Source organism: Varanus komodoensis, unplaced genomic scaffold, assembly GCF_004798865.1.
Source record: "Varanus komodoensis strain SLA01 unplaced genomic scaffold, ASM479886v1 scaffold26, whole genome shotgun sequence".
In the NCBI taxonomy this organism is placed as follows: domain Eukaryota; kingdom Metazoa; phylum Chordata; class Lepidosauria; order Squamata; family Varanidae; genus Varanus; species Varanus komodoensis.
The window spans coordinates 13,241,647-13,265,000 of record NW_025335684.1 but is presented as its reverse complement, the minus strand read 5'-3'; the positions used below and the strand labels follow the sequence as shown (position 1 = coordinate 13,265,000).

General features: G+C 49.8%; 1 protein-coding gene across 2 annotated transcripts in view; it reads right to left on the bottom strand.

Moving 5' to 3' along the window:
• ABCA3 (ATP binding cassette subfamily A member 3) overlaps window positions 1-23,354 on the bottom strand; it is an 81,656-nt gene that overhangs the window by 5,569 nt on the left and 52,733 nt on the right. For both annotated transcript variants that reach the window (XM_044433252.1, XM_044433253.1), the window contains exons 14-28: window positions 22,492-22,647; window positions 20,382-20,592; window positions 19,487-19,637; window positions 18,694-18,792; window positions 17,283-17,475; window positions 14,912-15,215; window positions 12,787-13,060; window positions 12,017-12,221; window positions 9,884-10,103; window positions 9,093-9,251; window positions 7,452-7,624; window positions 6,376-6,510; window positions 4,756-4,950; window positions 4,277-4,464; window positions 2,846-3,016 (exon numbers count right to left, since the gene is read on the bottom strand). In XM_044433252.1, coding sequence (XP_044289187.1) covers window positions 2,846-3,016; window positions 4,277-4,464; window positions 4,756-4,950; window positions 6,376-6,510; window positions 7,452-7,624; window positions 9,093-9,251; window positions 9,884-10,103; window positions 12,017-12,221; window positions 12,787-13,060; window positions 14,912-15,215; window positions 17,283-17,475; window positions 18,694-18,792; window positions 19,487-19,637; window positions 20,382-20,592; window positions 22,492-22,647 — 2,834 coding nt within the window. The remainder of the gene's footprint in view (window positions 1-2,845; window positions 3,017-4,276; window positions 4,465-4,755; window positions 4,951-6,375; window positions 6,511-7,451; window positions 7,625-9,092; window positions 9,252-9,883; window positions 10,104-12,016; window positions 12,222-12,786; window positions 13,061-14,911; window positions 15,216-17,282; window positions 17,476-18,693; window positions 18,793-19,486; window positions 19,638-20,381; window positions 20,593-22,491; window positions 22,648-23,354) is intronic.

Here is a 23,354-nt window from a genome sequence, read left to right as displayed (position 1 = left end):
ACAGATCTTGCAGAACCCAAGCTGTTGGAGACGAGTGCATTCTTCAAAGCAGGCAGGACTGAACTCAGATGCAAGACGTCGCTTGCACAGGATCATCTCCGACACAAGTGGGGAGGCAGAAGCCATGCCTGGTTAACCTCCCACACTGAAAGTTAACTCTTATGCACATGGTTTTGTAAAGGAGATTTAAGGCATGCACTTGGTGGGCATGTCGTGAGCGGAGCCGACTGGAGCCAGAGGGGTCAGACTAGATGGCCCGGGAGACCCCTTCTGACTCACTCTGTTTCTATTTATTTACATATATTTATAGGCCGCCTAAAATTGCTGAGGCCTCCCTAGGCGGCTTACAATGTAAAACATACCAACAGTAAAAACATATAAAGAACCAACTAAAACATAATAAATTAGACATCTATAAAAACAATTAAAAAGGGCCACAGCATATAGGCTAAACATTAAAAAAATCCTAACAAGATAGGTCTGTGCCTGGCACCGAAAGGAAAATAGGGATGGCGCCAGGCGAGTTTCCCTAGGGAGGGAGTTCCAGAGATGGGAGCAGCAGCAGAAAAGGCCCTTCGCCTGGTGGCCACCCTTCTCGTCTCCCTGAGGGGTGCTTCTCACAGAAGGGCCTCCTGGGCTGATCTAAGGGGGCAGGCAGGCATATATGGGTGCAGACGGTCCCTCGGATAGCCGGACCCCAAGCTGTCTGGGGCTTCAGATGTCAATACAAGCACCTTGAATTGGGCCTGGGTCACATCCGGCAGCCAGGGACATTCTTTCAGCACTGGTGTTAGGTGGGCCGCTCTGACAGTAGCAGTGACCAGCCGAGCAGCCCGATTCTGCACCAGCTGCAATTGCCGGACCATCTTCAAGGGCAGCCCCACATAGAGCCCATTGCAATAATCTATTTGGGAAGCTACCTGAGCATGGGCAACTCTCCGCAGGTTCCCACTGTCTAGGTAGGGGCGGAGCTGGAAAATCCACCTGATATTCCAGGGACAGACCAGGATCCAGGAGCACCCCAGACTGCGGACCCTGTCCTTTAGGGGGAGTGTGACCCCCTCCAGGACAGGGCAAGGCCCTGCTAACCTATCAGAGGTCCCCCTACCAATAGTACCTCCTCCTTACCAGGATTAAGTCTCAGTTTATTGACCCTCATCCAGTCCAGTATCGAGCTCAGGCCCTGGCTCAGGACGGCAACAGCCTCACCTGGATTAGATGAGAAAGAGAGGTAGAGCTGAGTGTCATCAGCATCTTGCTGACTCCTCAGCCCAGACCTCCAGATGACCTCTCCCAGCGGTTTCATGTAGCTATTGAACACCCTTGGGGACAGTCCAGAGCCCTGAGGAACCCCATGACGCAGCCGCCATGGGGTAGAGCAACTGTCCCCCAGCACCACCTTCTGGACCCGATCAGCCAGGTAGGAGCGGAACCACCGTAAAGCGGTGCCTCCCACTCCCAACCCGGCCAGCTTGTCCAGAAGGACACCATGGTCGATGGTGTCAAAAGCCGCTGAGAGGTCCAGGAGAACCAACAGGGTCACACTCCCTGTCCCTCTCCCTGCACAGGTCATCATACAGGGCGACCAAGGCCATCTCCGTCCTGTGCCCAGGCCTAAAACCCGATGGAAATGGGTCCAGATAATCCGTATCCTCCAAGAGTGCCTGAAGCTGCCGAGCCACCGCCCACTCCAACACCTTGCCCAAAAGTGGAAGGCTGGCGACGGGACGGTAGTTATTCAGCATCCCTGGATCCAGGCCTGGCCTTTTTAGGAGGGGTCTAATTACTGCCTCCTTCAATGGGACAGGGACCACTCCCTCTCTCAATGAGGCGTTGACAGCCTCCTGGACCCAGGGCCAAACCATATCCACAGACTTTCCAACCAGCCAAGTCAGGTATGGGTCAAGCAGGCATGTGGTTAAGCAGACAGAGCCAACCACCCTGCCCACATCCTCGGGTGGCAACAACTGAAACTCATCCAATGATGCGTAAGACACTGGACACTTCCAAAGATTGATGTATACAAGCAGTAGAGTCAAGCTCCTGACAGATCCGAGCTATTTTTCCTTCAAAGTGCTGAGCAACTTTGTCATAGCGAGCCGTCGAGAGCTCCAGGGTCTCATCTGGTGAACCAGCTTGTAGGAGGCCCCGGACCACCCAAAACAACTCAACTGGATGGCACTGTGAGGAAGCAACAGAGGAGGCAAAGAAGTCACGCTTCGCCTGCTTTATTGCCACAGAATAGGCTTGATAGTGAGTGCGCAACATGTTCGATCAGACTCATCACGAGACTTCCTCCACCTGCACTCTAGCTCACATTAACATTGAAATACATTATCTTAATTATGCATAAAAGCATGCTATTTATTTAATATGTGCACTGAGTGTGTTTGTAAATTTACGGGGCATGCGTGTGCTTTTAACCATTTTGCAAAAGTTTCAAGTAGCAGACTGGAAAGAATAGAGAATTTGTGAGGCATCAGAAGTGCGTGGGAATGCAAAGATGTGGCTTTTGGAAAGCGCTGTGGAAGGCAGAGTGACGCCATGAGCCCTGACCTCCAGCCAGGTGACCTCTGAGCCTCCAGGTCTCCTGCTCTTGGGGAAATTATCAGCTCTTGAGAAGATGTTCCAGAAAACTGGAATTAAAGCAGGAGGGCACCACTTCTGGGTTTATACTGTGCTCTTCAGTCATGTTCCTTCACTGTCTTCAGTTTGTGTCTGGCCTCCCAGCAACCCTACAGGGTAAATCAGTACCATTTCCGATCTGCATACAGGGGAACCGAGTTTGCGAGAAGCTACAGAACAAACCCTCCCTCTTTCCAGAGGGCAGGAGAGCCATCCTAACCTGTGAGAAGTAATAATGATGGATTTCCCACATTCCCTTGTCCTGGCGACCGCATCCCAGAGCAGGCGCCTCGCCACAGGATCCATGCCGGTGGAGGGCTCATCCAGGAAGATGACGGAGGGCCCTCCGATCAGGGCTATTCCGGCACTCAGTTTCCGCTTGTTGCCGCCACTGTGGAGGGAGAAGAGTAGCCCTGAGAACAATGATTCTGGTAGACAGTAGGTGGGTGCTGCCGGTCCTGTACCAGAGGACTGAAAAATGTACCAACGAAAAAAATGTGGCTGGGAGGACAGAGACGTAGTTCAGACTCATGAATGGGGCACCTGCCAAGCACCTGCTTAGCCAGGAAATTGTTTTCAGTGCCAGAAATAACCTCATGGTTCTGTTCGATATAAGCACAGTCCTGGTTTCTTCCCAAGTATCTTTAGTTTCAGTGGCCCAGGAAGGGGCTGGAAGAGCTGCTTTCATTGCTGCTCCTGTGAAACAGCTGGGACTCGGACATCCTATCCGAGATATCGCAAAGAAGCCAGACTTAGAATGGAAGTGTGGGGAAAATGCCGCAGAACCGGGAAGCTGCTGAAGAATTCATGGTGGGGGCCTTTGGGGGAATCCCAGAGGTCCGGACATGCTTCCCAGGACTGACCTCTGTCGAATGTGTTGCCCCCTGGAGAAAAACAGAATCTCTAAAATGTTGCCTATGTTGGGAATGACAGAGGCAGCTCCTTTCCGGGGTGAGGATGGCACCAGCTCTTTGGATGAGGGCTGTGAAGGCCGAGCAGTGGGGAGTGTGGACATCAAGGTGGCAGAGGAGTGGGAGGCAATCCGAGGCCTCTGTCTCCAGGGGTTCGTGCAGACCTTGGAACAGACAGGCCTGGGAGAGGAGGGAGACAAGCTCGGAGAGGAGCAGTCCTTGACCCCACAGCAGAGGGCCTGCGTAGCCCCAGAAAGCCAGCCCTTCTCCAGAGGGCACGGTCCGGGGTGGAGTGCAGGGCTACCGAAAAGGAGCGCTCTAGTTTGGGCTGCAGTTTCTAGTTTGGGGTCAATGAAACACTTTGTTCGTGCAAAGAGCCTTCTTGTGGCTGCAGTTTGTTAGCTGTGAACTAGAAATAAAGGACTATTTTGCAAAGAGACTGCCTTTTTTTAAAAAATGGATAAGGGGGAACCCAGCTTGCAACACCATGTATCTATGTTTCTACTGAAGCCCCATCGGTGCGGGTGTTCAAGGACAGGATAGGCTGGACATGCACATGGTAGGCACGTCATGAGCGGAGCCAGGGGTCAGACAAGATGGCCCGGGAGACCCCTTCTGCCTTGCGCTGCTTCTATGTTCCTGTCGTCTTGCAGTGATGGCCTTGTGGATCGGGGCCCACGGTGGGGCTCATCTGACAGTCCCCCCAGTGGACCAAGGGACCGGCCGTGCTTCGGCCTCACCTGTATGTCCTGACCAGCTTGTTCGCGTGTGGCTCCAAGAGCAGCCCTCGCAGCATGTTCTCCACACAGCTGCCGACGTAGCGCTCCGGGACGCCCCGCAGCCGGGCGTACATGCTCAGGGTCTCTCTCCCCGTCATGTGGTCCAAAAGGGCATCGAACTGAGGGCAGTAGCCAATTCGCTGCTGGACCTGAACACGAACGACACGCCGAGGAGACCGAGTCAGCAAGCCAACCTACTTGCTACTGCCTTACGTGGCCCCAGAGGAGCTGCTAGAGCCCTGCTGGGAAGGTTACCGAGGCCACCCTTCTCGGGACAAGCTTCTGGGCAAGACTCCCTGTCCGGGAAGGCCACAGGGCCCAGCAGCCACCAAGAGCATTTACTCCCCCCCCCCACTTTACACTGCCTTCAGTCTCAAAATGCTGCAAGTCAGCACATAAAGCGTTGCTACACACGCGCAGCTCCTCCACCCACTGGTTACCTTCTTGATATTGGCCAGAATGCTGTGCCCGTCCACAAAGGCATCTCCGGACGTGATGGTCTCGTCCCCGGTCAGCATCTTGAAGGTGGTCGTTTTGCCCGCCCCGTTAAAACCGAGGAGGCCGAAGCACTCGCCCTTGTTGACCGCCAGGGAGATTCTGTCCACGGCCAGGCACGAGTCCCTGCTGCTGTACACCTGGAAGGGCAGGGCACCAGGGCGTGAAGGCTGGCCTTGCTCCCCCGGCAGGAATGGACTTGGGAGCAGGCGGCCTCCAGGTAAGGTACCCTCACCTGCATAAGAGGTGGGACATGGGCCTTTTCGCACACTGCCTCCAACTGGTGTAAATCACTGAAAATAGGGGCCATACGGGTGGGAACCTGGCCAGTTTTAGGGCCCCAGAAACAGCCTGACTTCAGAGTTTTGTTCCTCTGGAACAGGGATGAGGAAGCTTCAGCCACATTTGATTGCAGAGGTCCCCTGTCTGGCCTGTGAAGGTTCTTTGAGCTCCTAGGATGCTGAGGCTGGAGCTCCAAGAGAGCAGTGGCTGTTCCCCTCCCTCCCAAGTGCCCCAGTGCTTTATATAGGAGGCTGCTTTGGAGGACCCCACCCCCTCAGGAAAACTTAGTGGCTTCAGAAATGATCTAGTATTATCTAATTTGGAGTGGAATTGGGGAGATACCTCGACTTCTTTTTGAGCCTATCTGTGCTTCAGCTACCAGACCACATAAACATGTAAGAAATAAAACAAACAAAATCCAGAGAAGCCAATATCTGGGATACAACCGGGCAAGGGAACTCTGGGCTCACGTTCCTCAAACATTCCTCAGCACCTGACAAAGCCACATGGCAAACCACTGTCGAAGCAGGGAAAACCTTCAGAAGCACTTTGCAATTCAACACAGGGATCAGAGTCTGTTGCCCCAGGCCAAGATCCCACTGGGTCGGCCCAATCCTCGGAGTGAGCCTAAACGCAGCCTTTGGATAACAGCTACTTTTCCTTCTGCTTCACCCTCCTGTGCGCCACAAAAGCACAATAAAGCTCCTCATTATTACCACGCCTCTACCACTGTACATACTGTCCAAAAAGCTTTGGTTGTTGGGCAGTATAGAAATGAAATTAACAACAACAACAAATCAGCCACATCTTAAATCCAGAATGGCAGATAACCAGTCTTCCAAACTTTCCAGAACACCAAAACCCCAATGGGAAGAGCCACTAGTTTCCTACAAAACGGCGGATTGCCTGCAGGCCAATCCCGTTTGCCACAGGTAAATAGCTACTTGCAAACTTGCATTAATTCACTTCCCACTAAGCAGGCAGTGGCAGTTTCTCTAGCAGCGTAGCTCCACACCAAGAGGTGAATGCTGCCCCAGTGCAGCCTTGTACAGTGAATATAAGCTGAGCAGAGGAAGAAATGAGGCTGCCACTGATCCGACTGGCAGGGGCTCTCCGGGGGCTCCAGCAGGGGCGTTTGCAGCACCCGCCCTTATCAGGGCCAGAACCTATGCAACACAGCCTCTCTTTTCACTGGGATGGGGCCTTCCACGAGGAAGTGGCTTTTAACAAGGCCGCCCTGGAGTGCATCTCTTGAAGCCCCGTAGGAGGGCCAGAGGCGTCACCTTAGTAAGCTCCTTGATGACGAGGGGACTGTTCAGTGACGAAAGCGATGACGTCGGCGACTCCAAAACCTTCTTCCGCTCGTCTGCAACATCCCGGTCTTCAGGCAGGACGGGGGCTCTGTTGAGCAGCATCACCTGTTTCGGGAAAAGCCAACGGCACGTGAGCAACGGGCGCAGCCACAGAATCGTCTGGCAGGGCTGAGCAACCTGTAGGGCTAGAACAAGATGCTCAGAGGCTTCAGTAGTGCAATCTTAGTTTTTCAGATATAAAAAGAGAAGCCCTTGACTAATTAGGCATTATTTCTTTTTAAAAATATAAAGCCGCAGCATCTCCTAAGGAGAGGGAGGCTGCCATGGTGCCTGCGTGTTCAGAAATGATGAGAGAATAGTGTTTGGTTTGGGGTCTATTTTTTACAGAATGATCATTATATTTGGATTATGAGTTCTTAAGGGCCAATCAATTCATGAAGGCAGACTTCACCTACATGGCACCCTCTCAATGTGTTGGACTATATTTCCCATTATCCCCACTTAGCAGGCCAACTGGGCACCCTGGCTAGGGGTTCTGGGAATTGTAAGTCAGAACATCAAGAAGGTGCCTATATTGGGGAAGATTAAATTAAACCAACAGAAAGACATACAAAGAGATGCTCTTCCTGCCAGCAGCTCAAGTTCCAGAGAGGCACTTTCACCTTCTCGAATGGAGGAAATAAATGCTGCACAAAGACCAGGAAGCCACCAAATGGTTGGGGTTTAAAGGAGGAGCACGCAGCCGCTCCCCAGAGCCTCACGTGCTTCATCCCTGCACTACATCCATTGTCTAACAAGCGCCAGAAATATTTGTCAGCGATTCTCTTGGTCCCTGTGAGTTCGCTAGGCAGTGACTACCCAGTTTCAAATGCATCTCTGCATCCATAAGAGCCAGAAGCGTGCTTTGCCTTGGCAGAACGAACACAGCTTTGGAAGACTCTCAATGGCGCATCCGCTTCCACATGGCCAAACTGCTGGGGTCACTCCATGCAGCGGTGGCACAGCCTGATCAGCCAGGAAAGCCTCTTCCTCTGTACAGACCTTACCCATTTCCGCCTCCGGCGCATGTCACAGACGATGGTCCTCAGTCGCCAAAGGAGGTTGGTCTCGATGAGAAACAGGAGGAGGAGAAAGGTGAGCCCTTGCACTGCCATGGAGGTCAAGTATTTGCCAATCCCAGGCTTCTCCCAGGCAAAATAATTTTTTTGGTAGCTTATATCTGAAAGGTGGGGAGGAAAGGTGGGGAGAGGAGGCGAGAGGGAAAAGAGACTGGTTACACCATCCACTTTGGAGTCCTTACAGACTAAAGGTACAGACCAATGGGAGGGAAAACGGGCCACAATTCCCAGCATGCCCCACCCAGGACAGCCAATAGTGGTGTCGCACCAGTGTTGATGCACTGATGCAAACCAATGCTAGCACAACCTTATTCGTGCTTCCTAGTATGAAGGGGGAAGGCAGCGATTTGCCTCCAGAATCTGGTACTGCTGCAGGTCTGGGAGCCACGGGACACTTTTCCTCTTTTATTAGCAAGTGCAAACAAGGTTCTGCCGCTGCTGCTTTATGCCAGCGCAGCCGCTGAATCCGCTTCTCACGACACAACCAGCCCCAGACACACACTTTTCAGTCCCAATGCCTTCGGCGGGAAAGAGCTACGCATTTCCGTCACTCCCTTAAGCGAAGGACTGACGAGGGTTCGCTGCGCTTACTTCATTGTGCCCAGACTGTAACGCACTAATGTCAGCGATGCAATTCTGAAAATTATTTCCCAGAGTTGAGTGGGGAGCTGAGAAATTAGCACCAGTCATAAAGAATCGCAGGGCTGGACACGAGATGGACGTGCAAAATTCGAAATGCGCAATGGTGCACGCAAGCAAAGAAGAATCGTCCCTCCCACATAGACCTGCCCAGCCCATAATATCTCAGGGGTCCTTGTGTGGGAGCCCCTGCCAGTGGCAACCCTCTTCGGCAGCACGTGCAGCTCAAAGGGCGCGAGCCACGTGTGCGGAAGAAGGATGCCGCGCGTGCAGCGTTTGTGCAGGCTGGCTTCCTGGCAGGTGCGTGCGTGTGTGCACACTTGGCACACCGGCCTGGGAATTAAACTCACACCCACAAGAAAGAAGGTAGATGGGAGCCTAGGGAGCTGAGGCCAGGCAACCCAAGATTCCTGTAGACCAGCCCGAAATCCTTACACGTCCTTTTTATTTTCCCAAAAATTCTCCTAGGAGTTTTAGTTGCAGTCTATTTTACATTCTGTATTGTGTTTTACATCTTAGTATGGCTGCCAGTACCTTACTTGTATTTTAAACCATGGTCTTAACTATTTAATTGTTTATGCTGTATTTTATACTGTATTTTATGTTTTAAATTATTCTTAAATTGTTGTGAACCATCCAGACAGCTTCAGCTGGGTGGTATAGGAAGGGCGGGCAGGCGGACGGACGGACGACAGACAAATCTGCCCAGGCAGCCTTATGGTTAATGGGGAAGGATAAAAATCGAATAAATAAATAAAATAAGGAGAGAGAGAAGAAAGCTCTCCTACGCTCCCTCAGTCCTAACCAGAGGTGATAGAAGTGACCTGGGAAAAGCAAAGGCTTAAGAACTTAATTACTGGCCAATTAACAGAAATTTTAGCTACCTATTTTTGTAAATTGGAGAGGAAGTTTCTGATCATGGATACTCACTAAATGCCCGGCAGACAATGGAAGCCTCAAGAGAGGAAGTGCAGAACTTCATGAACTCATAATTCTGGTAGAATTCGCTGATGCTTTGGCCCAGGCAGTAGTTGGGTAGGATGAGAAACACCTTGTCCAGCACCTTGGAGAGGTCCAGCATCCCCAGCTCTGAAAGACAAGAGTGGGGACAGTCAAGGGAGTGGCCTTTGCGTGGGTCAAACCACCGGAGATTAAGTTCTGTTCAGAAGGCAGAAAAACTCCATATCTTGCCAAAGTCTCCAGAAAATGCACCCATTCACTCAGACTTTTCCTAAAATTAACCATGCTCTTTTATGTCCGTGATCCTGTACTGCTTTGCACGGTAGCTGTGTTTGTGCTATATTGTAGTATTCTTAAAATTATTTGCTTATTTATTAGATGTATCTTCCGCCTCTTCCTTTCGGTGAACTCAAAGCAGTTTACATCATACTCCTCCCCTGCTCTCAGCCTTACCCCCACGACAACCCTGTGAGGTAGGCTGGATTGAGAGTCTGACTGCCCCAAAGTCACACAGTTGGCTCCATGCTGAGCTGAGCAGGCACTAGAACCCAGATTGCCTGAGTCCCAGCCCTACACACTTAACCACTGCACCACACTGTCTCTTTTATTTTGCTTGGGTTGGTTTTGTTAGCTACCTGGTGGCCACTTCCTCAAACTGTGGGGAGCAGCTAATATGAATATTACACACTTACTGAAGGAACAAGGATGGCAGCGGCCAGCAAACTTTCCCCATGAACACAGTGGCAATCCGGGCGCCTTACCTGGAAAACTCATGATTGTGACTGCCAGAAAGGTGGCTGTGCCTGAGAAGATGCTGAAAATGGTGAGGCAGGTATAGGCTGTGGATGCCACAGAGAACAAGAAGCTGAGCAGGTACATGAGGGGGATGATGGCCCAGCCATAGAGGAGAAAGATCTGCATTACATCCACCAGATGGTTGTCCTGGGTGAAAGCTTTCACATCGAAGGCTTGGAATATCACCTGGATGGGTACATGAGGAAGGTGGGATTACAATGAAGACCACAGACAGGTGCTTGGACTGTCCAGTCTCCTATCACATTCATACCCAGCCCTTCAGCCAAGCAGACTTCCAGAGCAGCTTACAAAGGCTGCATCATCCTCATCTCATCCTCCAAAGCCTTCTGGGCAGTTTACAGCAGTAGCACAACCACCCCTGTTCTCAGGCTTGCGACCTAAATTAAGACACAGCATGCAAGAACTCAGTGTTAAGGAGGGAGAACATACAGAATCGGGCCTCGGGGTAAAGCCTATTTGAAGGGATGGTGAGGAACAGTTTCCTTCCCCTTCCGCTCCTGCTGGATCAGTCAGAATGGCTTTTCTGAGGGGAGAAAGAGGCCAGCCCTTTGCTCCATTGATGCAGGAACATCTGTTCTGTTCTGAGAGCGGCTCTCCTGCAGGGCCAGCCCGACCACTGGGCCCAGGGTGGCAGCTGCCTCAGCACGCAGGCGCAGAGCCGCAGCAGTGACGCGCTGAAGGGCCGCGCTGGGCGGGAGGCACACAGCCCGCCCCACACCCCCACAGTGAGTTTATCACTCTTCGATGCGGTGGGGGAAGCTGTGCCATTACTGCTGTCAAAGTAAGATCGGATTATCACTCCCGTGACTTCTGCATGTGGGAAAGAATGTTATCCTACAGGCAGAAAAACGTCCTGAGCAGGCTCTGCCTTCTGCTCTGCGACAGAGAAAGCATCTTTTTCTGGTCCCTTGCTGCCTTTTTGCTCCAGCTGCCATTTAGATGGAGATGCTGCCAGCTGAGTCCAGGACTCCTGCTGACAAAGCACATGCCTGATTGCTCGGACCGGGTGGGGACTGCATTAGTACAGCTGCACGTCACCCTCAGGAATTCTCCAATTTCCTTTCTTGAATTTTCAGTGCTTATTTAAACAAAATCAACTTCTAGAATTCTTCTATGTATGGAGAGACCAAAGGAAGTATTTCAGTAGGATCAATATACAAAGTCTGTCACTTCTATCTGTCTGTCTGGGCAATGAGGTATTGGGACAATAGACAGTCATTCAAAACATGTTTAAAAATAATTTGCTAAACATGAACTCAGATAAGGGCAGAACCCTAAGCATGTTGCATAGAAAAAAGTACCACCATTCCTAGAATTCCCATGTGCATAGGACTGAATCCTTAATAATTTAATAAAATGAATCCTTTCATAGTTTAATCGGATGAATAGTAGCTTAGAGTACTTACATCTGCATCATGCTTTTCCAAACTGACTTACAATGTCCTCCCACACCAATATAACTCCCAAAATACACTCACCAACAAAACGTTTAATCATTTTGACCACAGGGCCGAATGCCACCCCATTTCCACTAGATCTTCTCACCAGCCCATATGGCCAGTGGTGTTGCTGGCGTAATAAGCAGCCGTCACACCACAGCAGGGTCTTCTGGAGTGACTACCCCCCAATCACGGAACCAGCAGCCATACTCCACTGGAATGCCTGGCCCCTACTCTTTATTCTTTTTGGCCCAGGTGAAAACCTTTTATTTTCCCAGCATTTTAACAATTAACCTAGAATCACAGAATAGTAGAGTTGAAAGGGGCCAGGAAGGCCATCGGGTCCAAGCCCCAGCGGTTGCAGGATACCAAGTTACACCATCCCACTCAGAGGGCCGTCCAGTTTCTCTCTGAACGTATCAGTCTTAGTTTTGCATTTTGTTCTGCGCTGCTGCCGCACCTCCATACTGATCTGATTGTGACTGCTGTGCTTTTATTCCCTTACCGCTTTATGGTCTCTTACGTGTTTTCTGCTTTGTTTATATGCTTTACCTTTTAGCTTTGTTAACCACCCTGACAGCCCTCGGGCTACTGGGCGGTATGCAAATGCGATAAATAAATACAACGGGGTTGACTCACCAGCATGAAAACACAGGGGATGGGAAAGCTGAGCAGGTCCCACAGGAGGGCCGAGAGCCAGAAGCTGGCGACGTAGACGCCACTGACGAACTGCACGTGCTTGGCCTTGGTGGCCCTTTCACTGACGAGGAGGAGTGCAAAGGTGCTGGACAGGGAGGACATTCCGTACAGCAGGTTGACTGCGATGGCAAAGCCCGTCTGGCCTCTAGCGGGAATTAAAAGTCAGAACAATCAGACGGACACTTCCTGCTGATTTTGTCCAGGAGCCCATCTAAGCAAAGGGCTCCAGGTGGGAGACAATAATGGCAAGGAAAGATCCAAGCAGGGTGAGCCTGAATCCAGCCGGGAGGTGAACAACGGGCAGTCCTGGGCCAAACCCAGCCCACTAAGGAATGCCACTTGCACCATCTCCCGGGGACCTTGCCAGTCCCCGTGCAAGGGAGCTTCTGATGCAAAGGTTCCAAGGGTTCTGAAGCAATTTTTGCCCCAAAAAATGTATAAAAATAGGTGGGAAATGTGAAATTTGAGCAATTCCATGATTTTGCAATATCTGCTAAATTTGTGTTGGAATAAATGAAAAAAGAAACCCTGCCATGCCCTTTTAGTAAATGGGCATTCCCTTCTTTATTTATTGGAAAAAGTAAAGCTTGTGTCATTGCAAATTTCCATCACATATTTAATATGCTTCCACGTGTACTACCTGCATTATTTTTTAAGGAATATATGTATTTGTATTTTGGCAAGAGGAGGAGGAGGAAGCTTGGACTCACTCCATGAGCTGGTCCTTTGCAGTCTCGGTCACATTGCGGGGCTGTGGGTAGTTCGCAACTGTGATGGATGCATTGGGGCCAGCCAGCAGCTTCAGCAAGGCGTTGTCTGCCAGCGACAGTGCTGCCGCGGACGAGTGGTACGGCTGGTTGTTGAAGAGGGCCACGACCCGTGTCCGGTCCTTGGTTTCCTTGAAGGAAGCCGCTGCGATGTAGCGCTCGTTAAAGGCTCCACCCTCTTCAGATGCTCGAGAAATCAGATATTCCTGCAGGTTGCCTGGAATGACACCAGTTTCATCTCCACCAAGGGCAAGGAGATGGACGGCTACCAAGAAGATGGAGACTTTTCTGTTGTGGCCTCCCAGTTACAGAACACACTTTCAGTTTCTGCTGTTTTAGATCTGCCACTGACTTGTCAATGTTTGCACTGCTTCTAGGTTTTATTTTGGATTTTATTTTAATTTTGTATCACAGTTAATCATTTTTAAATGTTTATATAGAACCTTATCATGTTTTATCTTATGCTTTTAATCATTAGGAATCCTGCAAGATGCTTTGGCTAGTGCACGGCACAGAACTATAACCAATCAATTAATCAATCTAAGTCAATAAAACTTCCTTTATTCTCAAAGATTTAAGTAGATATTACTATAGATAATTAACAGAGTCAGATTTATTACCATGAGGATAAGAAACTGCCCAAAAACTGTGATTTCTGGCAAACCAAAGGTTTCAGGGAGCTGGAAGCCATGCCAAACTATGCCATGGTCTGAGCCACCTGCTAACACCTGCAAATAACATGTAAGCCTGGCCCATTGTTGATTGACACTTGATGGTTGTGTAGGGATTGGGCCCACTTCTCCCAAAACACAGCATTTCAAGGTCAATATCTCAGACTCAGTGGAAGAAGAGATGGGGATGGAATTCCTAGCTGAAAGGCTACAGCCAGTGAGCTTTGAGATAAACCAAGCAGTTGGGAAGAACTAGATCGTGTCTGATTTTGGGGGGATCAGAGGGGGAGAGATGTAACTCAAGGTCTAGCCTGTTAAGTAACATCCAGGGTTCCTGTTGTCTGACCCACAAGAGCATAAACCTCCCTGAGGGTGCAGCTAACCCTGTTTGGTAGTAAAGGGAAGAGGGGGATTCAGCTTGGAATCAACTGCTCCTTCCCCAGGGCGCTGTGTGGCATTTTCTCCTAACAGCAGCACCTCATTGCTTCTGTCTGTTGGATTCTCAGCAACATCCTTATAATCTCCTGCACTGCACCCAGACAAATCCAACCAAGAGCAGCCAGGTCCCTTGGGGGCAGTCCCTAGGGCTACTAAGGAGCCAGAGGCAAAAGGAATTCGTCCTTTCGAGAGAAGGAGTGCACAGCCTTGCCAGAGGGTGTGTTCCACAACAAAAGCATGCTGACTTAGTTAGTTGTACTGCTTCCCATCTGCTACAAAGTAAGATCCAGTGCTTTTTTTGTCATAGAATGCACCGGAACAGAGTTCCGGCACCATTTTTTGACAGATTTTCCAAGTTTTAAAAGTAACTTTTGAAAATTTGATGTCCATGTGGATTTGATTGCCCTGTCGAGTGTAGCAGGTCGGTGGCAAAATCATTAAAACAGTGCATGCAGGCTGCATGGGTGTCGAATCTGATGCATGCATACTTCACACTGGTTGTGATGGTGCTGCTCGGCTTGTGGCGCTGCTCGGCTTGTGATTGGTCGTGTGGTCATACAGTGACTGACTACGTGCGAAAGGTAAATAATTTCATGAGTTCCGGCACCCTTTTTCTTACAAAAAAGCACTGGTTAGATCAGACAACGCCTGTGCTTGTGGCAAAACACAAACCTAATCAGCTTGTATAATGAAGACTAATAAGTATCTAGATTTATTGATTAGATAAATGGGCAAATTTTGCACACTCTCACCTGTCCTGGCACTTCAGACACACACACACACACGCCTCATGGCCTTGACTCTTGCACTAGACAGACAGTTCTCGAACTAAACTCAGGGAGGTAACTGGGAGACCGGCTGCTTGTGGGCACTAGACAGGACAACAGGCCAGGGAGAGCTGGCCTGCTGCAAACATGCAAAAGAGCTGGACAACATCCACACCTGGTGCTGCTACTCACCAACCACCTCTACTGGCGCTTGGTGCTGAGCACCAACTACTTCCTTATACTGCTCTGCCAGTCTCTGGGCTACGCTGGGTCCTTGGGAGACAGAGAAAGGCACCGTTGTCCTGCCGTACAGGTTGAGGGTCAGCTTCAGCAGGGAGGAGTCCCGGGGACCTGGAAAGGTCTTGGCCACAACCAGGGCGAAGGTGGTGAAAATCAGGGGCACCAAGAACTGTGCGACTACTATCTTCCAGTTGCGCCCGCTGTATGTGGCCCTCTTCATAAACATGGCAAAGAACTGTTGGCAGCAGAGATAGAACTGCAGAGGAAAAGAGACGCTGTTAAGAGGATGCGTAGGCTTTGAAAGATCGGCGAGCTCTTCACTGAGTAATCTTTAATGGATCATTCATTTCATTATTTCATTCATTAACATGTAATTAAAAGGATTCCAGGTTAGTATATTCAACATGGGAACAAACACAAGCAAAACCTTCATAAAACTATGCAACTGCACATTTTAAAAAAATAAACAATAACTCTTCAGTCAGCAGAAAGACATCGATCAATTCAGATTAAAACTAACTTAAATCATGTTTTTAATAAAAATATATTAGAATGCTAAAATATTTCCAGCTAGTTTTCATCATGTGATATATACATATAGACATATATGAAATTATGTGCTGTTTTGGCTGTCCCACCTCCAAAAAGGATATTGTAGACTTAAAGCAGGGGTCTCAAACTTGCGGCCCGCGGGTCAGTTGCGGCCCATGGGACGATATTTTGTGGCTCCCACTTGATATCAAAGTTTAGTGATAGTGCGTGTTTTTCTCCCATGCAGCTGCGTGAGTCATTACCCTGGGTGCAATGTTCCCTCTAAGCTGCGCACTGGAATTTGATCACAGGTTTACAGATTTCAAGACACACAGAGCCACTTTTCAAGTTTTTGCTGACCCCTTCTCCTTAGATGTGGAAGATGCCCCGTCCGTGCTTCAAATGGAGCTAATTGACCTGCAGTGCAATTCTGAACTCAAAGCCAAGTTCAGGGAGGTGAGTGGAAAAGCAGACAAGCTTGGACAATTTTTGAGAGAATTGCCCCTTACCTTCCCTGAGCTTTCCAGGATGTTCAAGTGGACCATGTGCCTTTTTGGGAGCACCTATCTGTATGAAAAGCTCTTCTCCACCATGAACTTTAATAAGTCAAAGTTCAGGTCCAAACTTACTGATGAGCATCTTCAGGCCATACTGAGGGTCTCAGTTGCTTCCTCCCTCAAGCCAAATGTGGCTCAGCTGCGTAAGAGGAAGCGCTGTCAGGTCTCTGGCAGCAAGGAGTAGGAGGAAGTAAGAGAAGCCTATGTTCTGAAGAACCGTTCATGTTCTGACTTATTATTAAAAAAGACTGAGAAGACTGGATCAGTTGTACTTTTTTTTTGGAATACTTGAAATCCGTTTTTTGTGGAATACTTGATGCAGCCCAGCCTCACCCAGACTCTACTTCCAGCGGCCCCCAGGTAAGTTGAGTCTGAGACCCCTGACTTAAAGGATCAACAGAAGGACGGGCAGGGAAAGAGTAACTAAAATTATCTTATTCTTGCTGCAACAGTTGAAAGTTCTTTGAGGTTAAGATTTTTAAAAATCTATAAGGATGACACGGCAAAGCGTTAAAAAATTATGAATAGTATGAACCAAACTTATTTCATTAAAAAAAATCAACTTGCTGTGATTAGAAGAAACAGGATCATTTCAGAATTTGTCTCCCAGCAGCTATCAGGGAAATTGAAGTCCCCCATAACAACAACATCATGCCTCCTTGAAACACTGGCCTTTCGCTTTTCCAAACCCTTGTCCTCGTCTTCTCCTTGACCGGATGGTCAGTAATAAACTCCAGCCACCACGTTCCTTTTATTCCGTGCTCCATTTATATTAATACAGATGCTCCTCGTGGGGCTATTAAGCTCATCCTCCTTTATTTCCGTGCAGAGATGAGCATCTTTACCATAGGGCATGACCATGCCTCCCTCTCTTTTCCTTCCATTCTTCTTGAACAGGTTGTATCCTTCAGTTGCTGAATTCCACTCATGGGAGTCGTCCCACCAAGTTTCAGTTATACCTATCAGGTCGTATTCACCTTCCTGCATAAGCGTTTGAGTTCATGCTTTTTGTTTCCCATACTCGGGGCATTAACACATAGACACTGAAGACCACATGCTTTATACGCGAACATTCTGCCTACATTTTCCTGAAAACTATTCTTGGGCACTGTCAGAGCTGCTCTCTCTAGTGTGATGCACAAGCCTTTGTCTGTTGCTACACTCAGGCATACTTCTCCCTCCTCTTCAGGATTCAGTTTAAAGTCCTCGAAGACCCTGTACCTCTCTGAACTCACCCCCGTGTTCAGCTTGATGCTGGAGCAATCTTCTGTGATCAGAGCTCCGCTGTCATCGGTCAGGTCCGTCGTTCCACTGAGGCTGCTGGAGTCGTCCACGGTCCAGTCATTGGATCGCCGTTCGTGCTGGTACTGCAAAGCTGGCAGCTGGATGGCTTGGATGTCCATGCTGGAATCCACCAGCTTGCCAACTCTTACAGAAAGAGACCAAAGGCATCGAGATGAATGATATCCACACTGCTTTTCCCAAATACTAAGACAGCTTCCCCAGAGGTTCAAGACGTGACATTTTAATTATCAAAAGTTATCACTTAAAACACCTCTCTTTGTGCCGCTTTATCGATATGTTGCATTCCTAGCCATTTGTCCAATAGGTAAAGCTCTTTGAGTGAGTTGCACCAATTAAAACCATGAAATACAACATAATAGGATATTGTTAGTTACTAATGTATTTCATTTCTATACCACCCAATAGCTAGTTCATACTGAGTCATTTTTAAAAGCATAAATACTTCCCAAATACCTAATCTTTACGAAGCAGGGTGAGGCCTGGTTAGAATCCGGATGGGTGATGTGAGAGCATCATTCTATGATTACTGTTATAAACTGCCCCGACAGCTTCAGCTATGGGCAATATTGAAATGTAATAACAACAACAACACTAAAATGTAATAAAAGCAACCTACAATTCCAATATACAAAACTGAAAAAGGAATTTAAATCAATTGAAGCAGCTAAAACAATTTCAAGATGGCTAGAGGAATGGAACCAATGCCAAATTATTAGTATTAATCTTATTCATTCTTCTCTTAAAAGTAACCCCTGGCATCTCACAACAACATAATTAAAATCACACAAAATAAAAAACTGTTTAAATGTGTATCTTTGCAATGATTTTGTTGTAAGATGCCTTTTTAAGAAAAGCTAAAATTGTCATTAAAATACCCAGCCTAAATGTGGAGTCAGATGCATGGTTCGACTAAGAGATGCTGGCTGAGCATGTTGCGAGTTGTACAGTGTTGCTTTTGTCTAAACATGCACAGCTTTGCACTCGAAAGCATTAAGCGCTAAAAGTTTAAAACAACATCAGCCAAAAAGCCAAAAGTGTGCAAAGCTCTGAAACCCCAATAACATGTTTTTAAAGCCCCTAATTCTTAAGAATGGGTTTAATTACTTTCAGTATTCAAAGCTCCTGCACTAGAGCCATAGCTCCCTTCTACACATCAGTAGCTTGCGAACATCCCTTGAGCTTGGTTTTTCCTTGTTCACTGACTTAGATTTTCTAGCCCAGCCCTCCTCCAATGCTCACCTTTGTCCCTGTACAAAGTTTATCACCCAAGAACCTGAGAAGAACCTTGACGCATGAGTGGCTGGCTCCTGGCCAAGCTTCCTGGTTTTCCTAGTTGCTCACCTGAGGAATACTTCTTCCATCGTGGTGACTGAGGCTCCGTAACTGGCAATGCCCAGTTCTTCCCTCCTTAATTCCAACTCTGTGAACAAAGCCTCAAACCTGGAAGAGCAGGATGTTAAGAGGACTTAGGGACAAGGAAGCACAGTGCGTCTGAAGCACAGTCCTGGTTTTCTCCGTAGTAACAGTGACTGCCCAGAGTTCTACGACCAGAACACGGCCTTCTCTGCCTCCCCATCTTTTCCTGGACAAGTGAGCACTGGGTGGTTTCTCTGTTTTTCCTCCAGTCTAAAAGGCTGAAATTCCTCTTCTAAGGCTTCGTTACTAAAGCGAACAGCTTTAAGAGGCAAAAGGATGGGGTTTTGGTTTCTGCCTTAAAACCCCCCACTGGAATGTGGCCTCCGCGAGCTTCTTCTTTGACCTTCAAGATGCTCTGAAGCACTTAACTTCTGCACTTAGGATGAAACAGTTATTACATTTTCAAATGGTGGAAATGACACAAATTGCCTTCACTGCTTTCAGAAAATGTGTTTCAATCCTAAGGGACCATCTGGGAAATAAATAATTCTGCCTGTTTTCAGCAGTTTTAGGTTGATGAGACCAGGGAAAAGCTGGCTCCATTAAGCATCTATGCTACCCCCAACACTTCCCCATTCCCAAATCAGTTCCTTTTGTGGAGCAGGGGAATGTAGGAATGCACATTCTTGAAACTAAAACCATGTCAAAACCATGCAAAAATGCTGGAGAGTGCAAAGCAGCCTGGCACATCTCCAGTGTTTACACGGGGTGGCCTTACCTGTGGGTGCTCTCTTTGGGCAGGATGAAGGACAGCTCCGCTCCAGCATTGCTTTCCAGGGAGGCTTTGGGCACGTAATGGTGAATGAGGCGGGCGATTTCCCCAAGGTTGCAACAGGGCTCCTTCACCATCACCATGTGGTATCCTGCACCTGGAGCAGGGGGTTCTCTTTTCAGTGCAGGGAGCCAGAGCAACATCCCGTCCCGCTCGCTCTTGCCTGCGCTGCCTGCGGGGTGTGAGGTGGGCTGCTTCCCAACCCCGCCTGGCCATGCTAGGGATCGAACCCGAGACCTCTGGGGGTGCAAAGCAGGCGACTAGCCGCTGTGCTGGGCTAGTCCCACGTGCACGCAGTCCGCCATTTAATAATGCCTTCCAGCCTCATGTCGGTAAATAGTTGGCAGCTCTCCAGAGTGCCAGAGAGGGACCTTTCCAAGCCCAACCGCAGATACGAAGGGCCGCACCTACAATCTTCTGCTGCAGGGGCAGACTCTCCACCACAGACCTATGGCCCTGCCCCAAACCTCAGGAGCACAGAAAGCTTACACTGATCCAGACCACTTACCCACTGCAGCTTGGCCCCATCCCTGGCCTCCCTCCCACCGCCTCCTCCCTCCTTTCGTGGGCAGGAACAGACTCTTCCGCATCACCGTCAAGGGCAGCGCAACAGCACAGCGGAGAGCGACGACGGCCATGCTGCACTGAAGAAGCTGCTTCCATCCACCGGCTGAACTTCCCCTTCTGTGTCCCCACGAAAGCTGCGCAAGCCCCACCCTCTTTCCTCGCCAGTCACCCTTCCTGGGAGTTTGTCCCCAGGGTCCCCATCCCGCGTGCCCATCTTCTGGAGGGGCCGCTGCTGGCCAACAGCCACCCTCGGCTGCGGGAGAATCCGCCTTACCGTACTTGTGCTTGAGGAAGAGGGGCGATCCGCAGCACTGGAGCTCCCCCTTGGCCATGATGGCGATGCGGTCGCCCAGCAGATCCGCCTCATCCATGAAGTGCGTTGTGAGCAGGATGGTGCGGCTGCTGCGCTGCTGCTGCAGCAGCTCCCAGGTGCCCCGGCGAGAGACGGGATCCATGCCCGACGTCGGCTCGTCCAGCATCACCACCTGCGCGGCACGGAAGGAACACGTGCTTGGCAGCGCCTGTGACTGAGGCCAGGGCTGCCCCGAGGGCAGGCAGCCGCCGGGGCCCTCGTCCCGGGCAGGTTCCACAGGCAGCAGCCGCCCTGAGTTGCCCTTCCTCTTCAGTGCCGCAATGCACCAGCCCAGGCAACAGCGGGGCTGTGGGAGGAGCAGGCCTGTCTGCCATCGAGCCAGTGAGCAGTGGCCAAGAGGAAAGCAGAGGGGGCTGAGCGTGGCACCTGGGGAGAAGGGCCGAGAGAAGGCAGACTCGCGGAGGGAGGAGGCCGATGGAAGACGGCTCCCCCAGGGGCCCTCAGGCGCCCAGAGCTGGCATGGAACAGCTCAGCCTGAGAGCCTGGAGAAGCCAGTGCGGTAAGATGTTCAGCGTATTCAGCTAGGACTCAGGAGGGCCGGATTTAAGTCTGCACTCAGCCAGGACGCTCACGGGGTGCCTTTGCTCTAGGCCCACACGCCTCCCTTTCTCAGCCCCACAAGCCTTCAGTGAAGATGGAAACACACACCACTTGGAGATTGTTGGAGGAATGGCAGGATATATGTAAATTGAAAAGGGTCAGTCCGATTACAAGGGTTTGTGCAGTTGGGAGCTGAGCCTTCCGTGTTCACATGCCTGTTATTTAGAAGTGATTCGAGGCACTTGAATTTAGAAAAGCTATTCTGGCCTGAGGAAAAAGCATCTTGCAAGATGGATTCTTTCACTTCAACAACAGGGGAGGCGGTTTTCTGTTATAATTCTCAGCTCCATGCTGCGGAGGGGGCGGGGGGGGGCTTAGGTGGGTGTCCTCCTAGTCAGTGGGTTTCCTTGGGCTTACATGGCAACAGCAACCCAACAAGTGTGCTTAGGAACCATCGTTGTAATTTCCATGAATGCCTGCCATAGGATCACTCCTGGGAATTATGGGAAATTAAAATGGCTGCTTAAAGTCCCAGTTGGTTGGCAAAGGGCAGACCAGGGCTAATGCCTTGGAGCTGCCTGAGAAAGCCTGGTTCTGAGGCCTAGTCTACACAGACGACTTCACAATGTCACTTCTTTGGGTTCCTCACAAGGCAAACTATGTGGGACATTAGCATCATCCAAGGGAAAGCTCTCCATAGAGCTCAGCCAGCAGTTTCCTGCTGCCTCCAATGCCAGGAGAAAACTGGGAGTTACAGGCCAGCAGCCTTTCGGGGTCGTTTGCCACTCATAACCTTTCATCTTCTCAAGCAATTCGCACTCTTCTTAACAGGAGTTATCCTTCTCTGATTCAAGTTACCCATCCATCACCCCTAGCACTGCCTGTTCTAGTAACAGCTTTCCAGCGTTTCCCTCCAAAATCTTTCCCATCACCCTACTCGCCTTTTCTTTCAGCTCAAGGAGGCTGAACCTCCCTGACCCCAACGGCCAAATTCTATTTCAGAGACGCTCTCAAAGGCCATTTTCTAGTGGTGGGTGAGCGTGAAGGCAACGGGCAGTAGTGCCGAAATACCAGCATCTTTAAGATCACAGTTCTGGTCAATCATGACACCACTGGGGAGGCAACCCAAGCTTTTGGAATCTTTTGGAATGGGTGAAGCAGCTGCACAGAGGATGGTGAAACGGCAAATGCACCAAGGGTGGGAAAACACTCCGTGACTGGGGACTGGAAAAGGTGGGGAAGGGGGCATGGCCACCCGGAGATGTCCGGATGGCCAGGTGCGGCCTCCGGGCCTGGGCTTCTGCACTCCTGCTTTGACGGCGATTCCAGGGAATGAACACGGGGTCTCCGGCATGCCTGAAGGTCTCCTTCCACACAGCACGGTTTCCTCTGCCGCTCTTGCCCAACAGCCTCATACAGAAGCCTCCGAAGAAATACAACGAAGGAACAAAGAGGCCTCATTCGAACTTGCCTTGGAGTCTCCAATGAATGCGATGCCGATGGAGAGCTTCCGCTTCATCCCGCCAGAGAGGGCCTTTGAAAGGCAGGCGCGTTTCTCCTGTAGATTGAGGATGTACAGGATGCGGCTGATCTCCTCCGGGCATTTCTCCACAGGGTAACCTTTCAGCTGAGACAGAACAGAAAGGGGAAGAAAGAGTTAGCAAAACAATTCACTTTTTGGACAGCTTTAAATTAAGGCAAATTTGCTGACCCTCATTGCTGGAATTAACACACACACACACAGGCATACTGAAGCTCTTTCAGCCTGAAATCGCATTTTTAGAGAAATTCTTGGGGGCAGTATTCCAGTGGTGGAAAAAGCCAAAGGAAAAAGAGGAGGAGCCCAAAAGACCCGTGTTTTTGGCTTAATGTGCCTGATGCCAGCAGCTAAACTATAAGAGCCATTTCAACCTTCTGGAATAGGAAAAAAGCTGGACAGTTGCTGAGAAGACACAGAGCAAGGCCAAGTGGAGAGGCATGGTACCTACAACCTCCAACACCACAGAGCAGGAAGGTCCGCATTCCTCACATCCCAAGAGGTGCCTGCAGTCCTCCAAGGCGAGAGGTTATTTCTAAGAATGAATCTGCATGGCATTCACATTTGAAGCCGTTTCGGGTGCAATCCTGGCTACGTTTAGACAGGAGGATGTCCTGCAACTCCAAATGCAGTTCAAGTGTGAAGTAACACTCTGTGTTTTTTGTGTAGGGGCAAAACACCCCAACAAGCAAACGCTGACGGCATCTCAGTAGCCATGACCGAGCAAGAAAGGGATCTTGGGCTAGTGGTGGACACCCCGACGAAAAGGCTGGCCCACCGCTCAGTTGCTCTGCAGA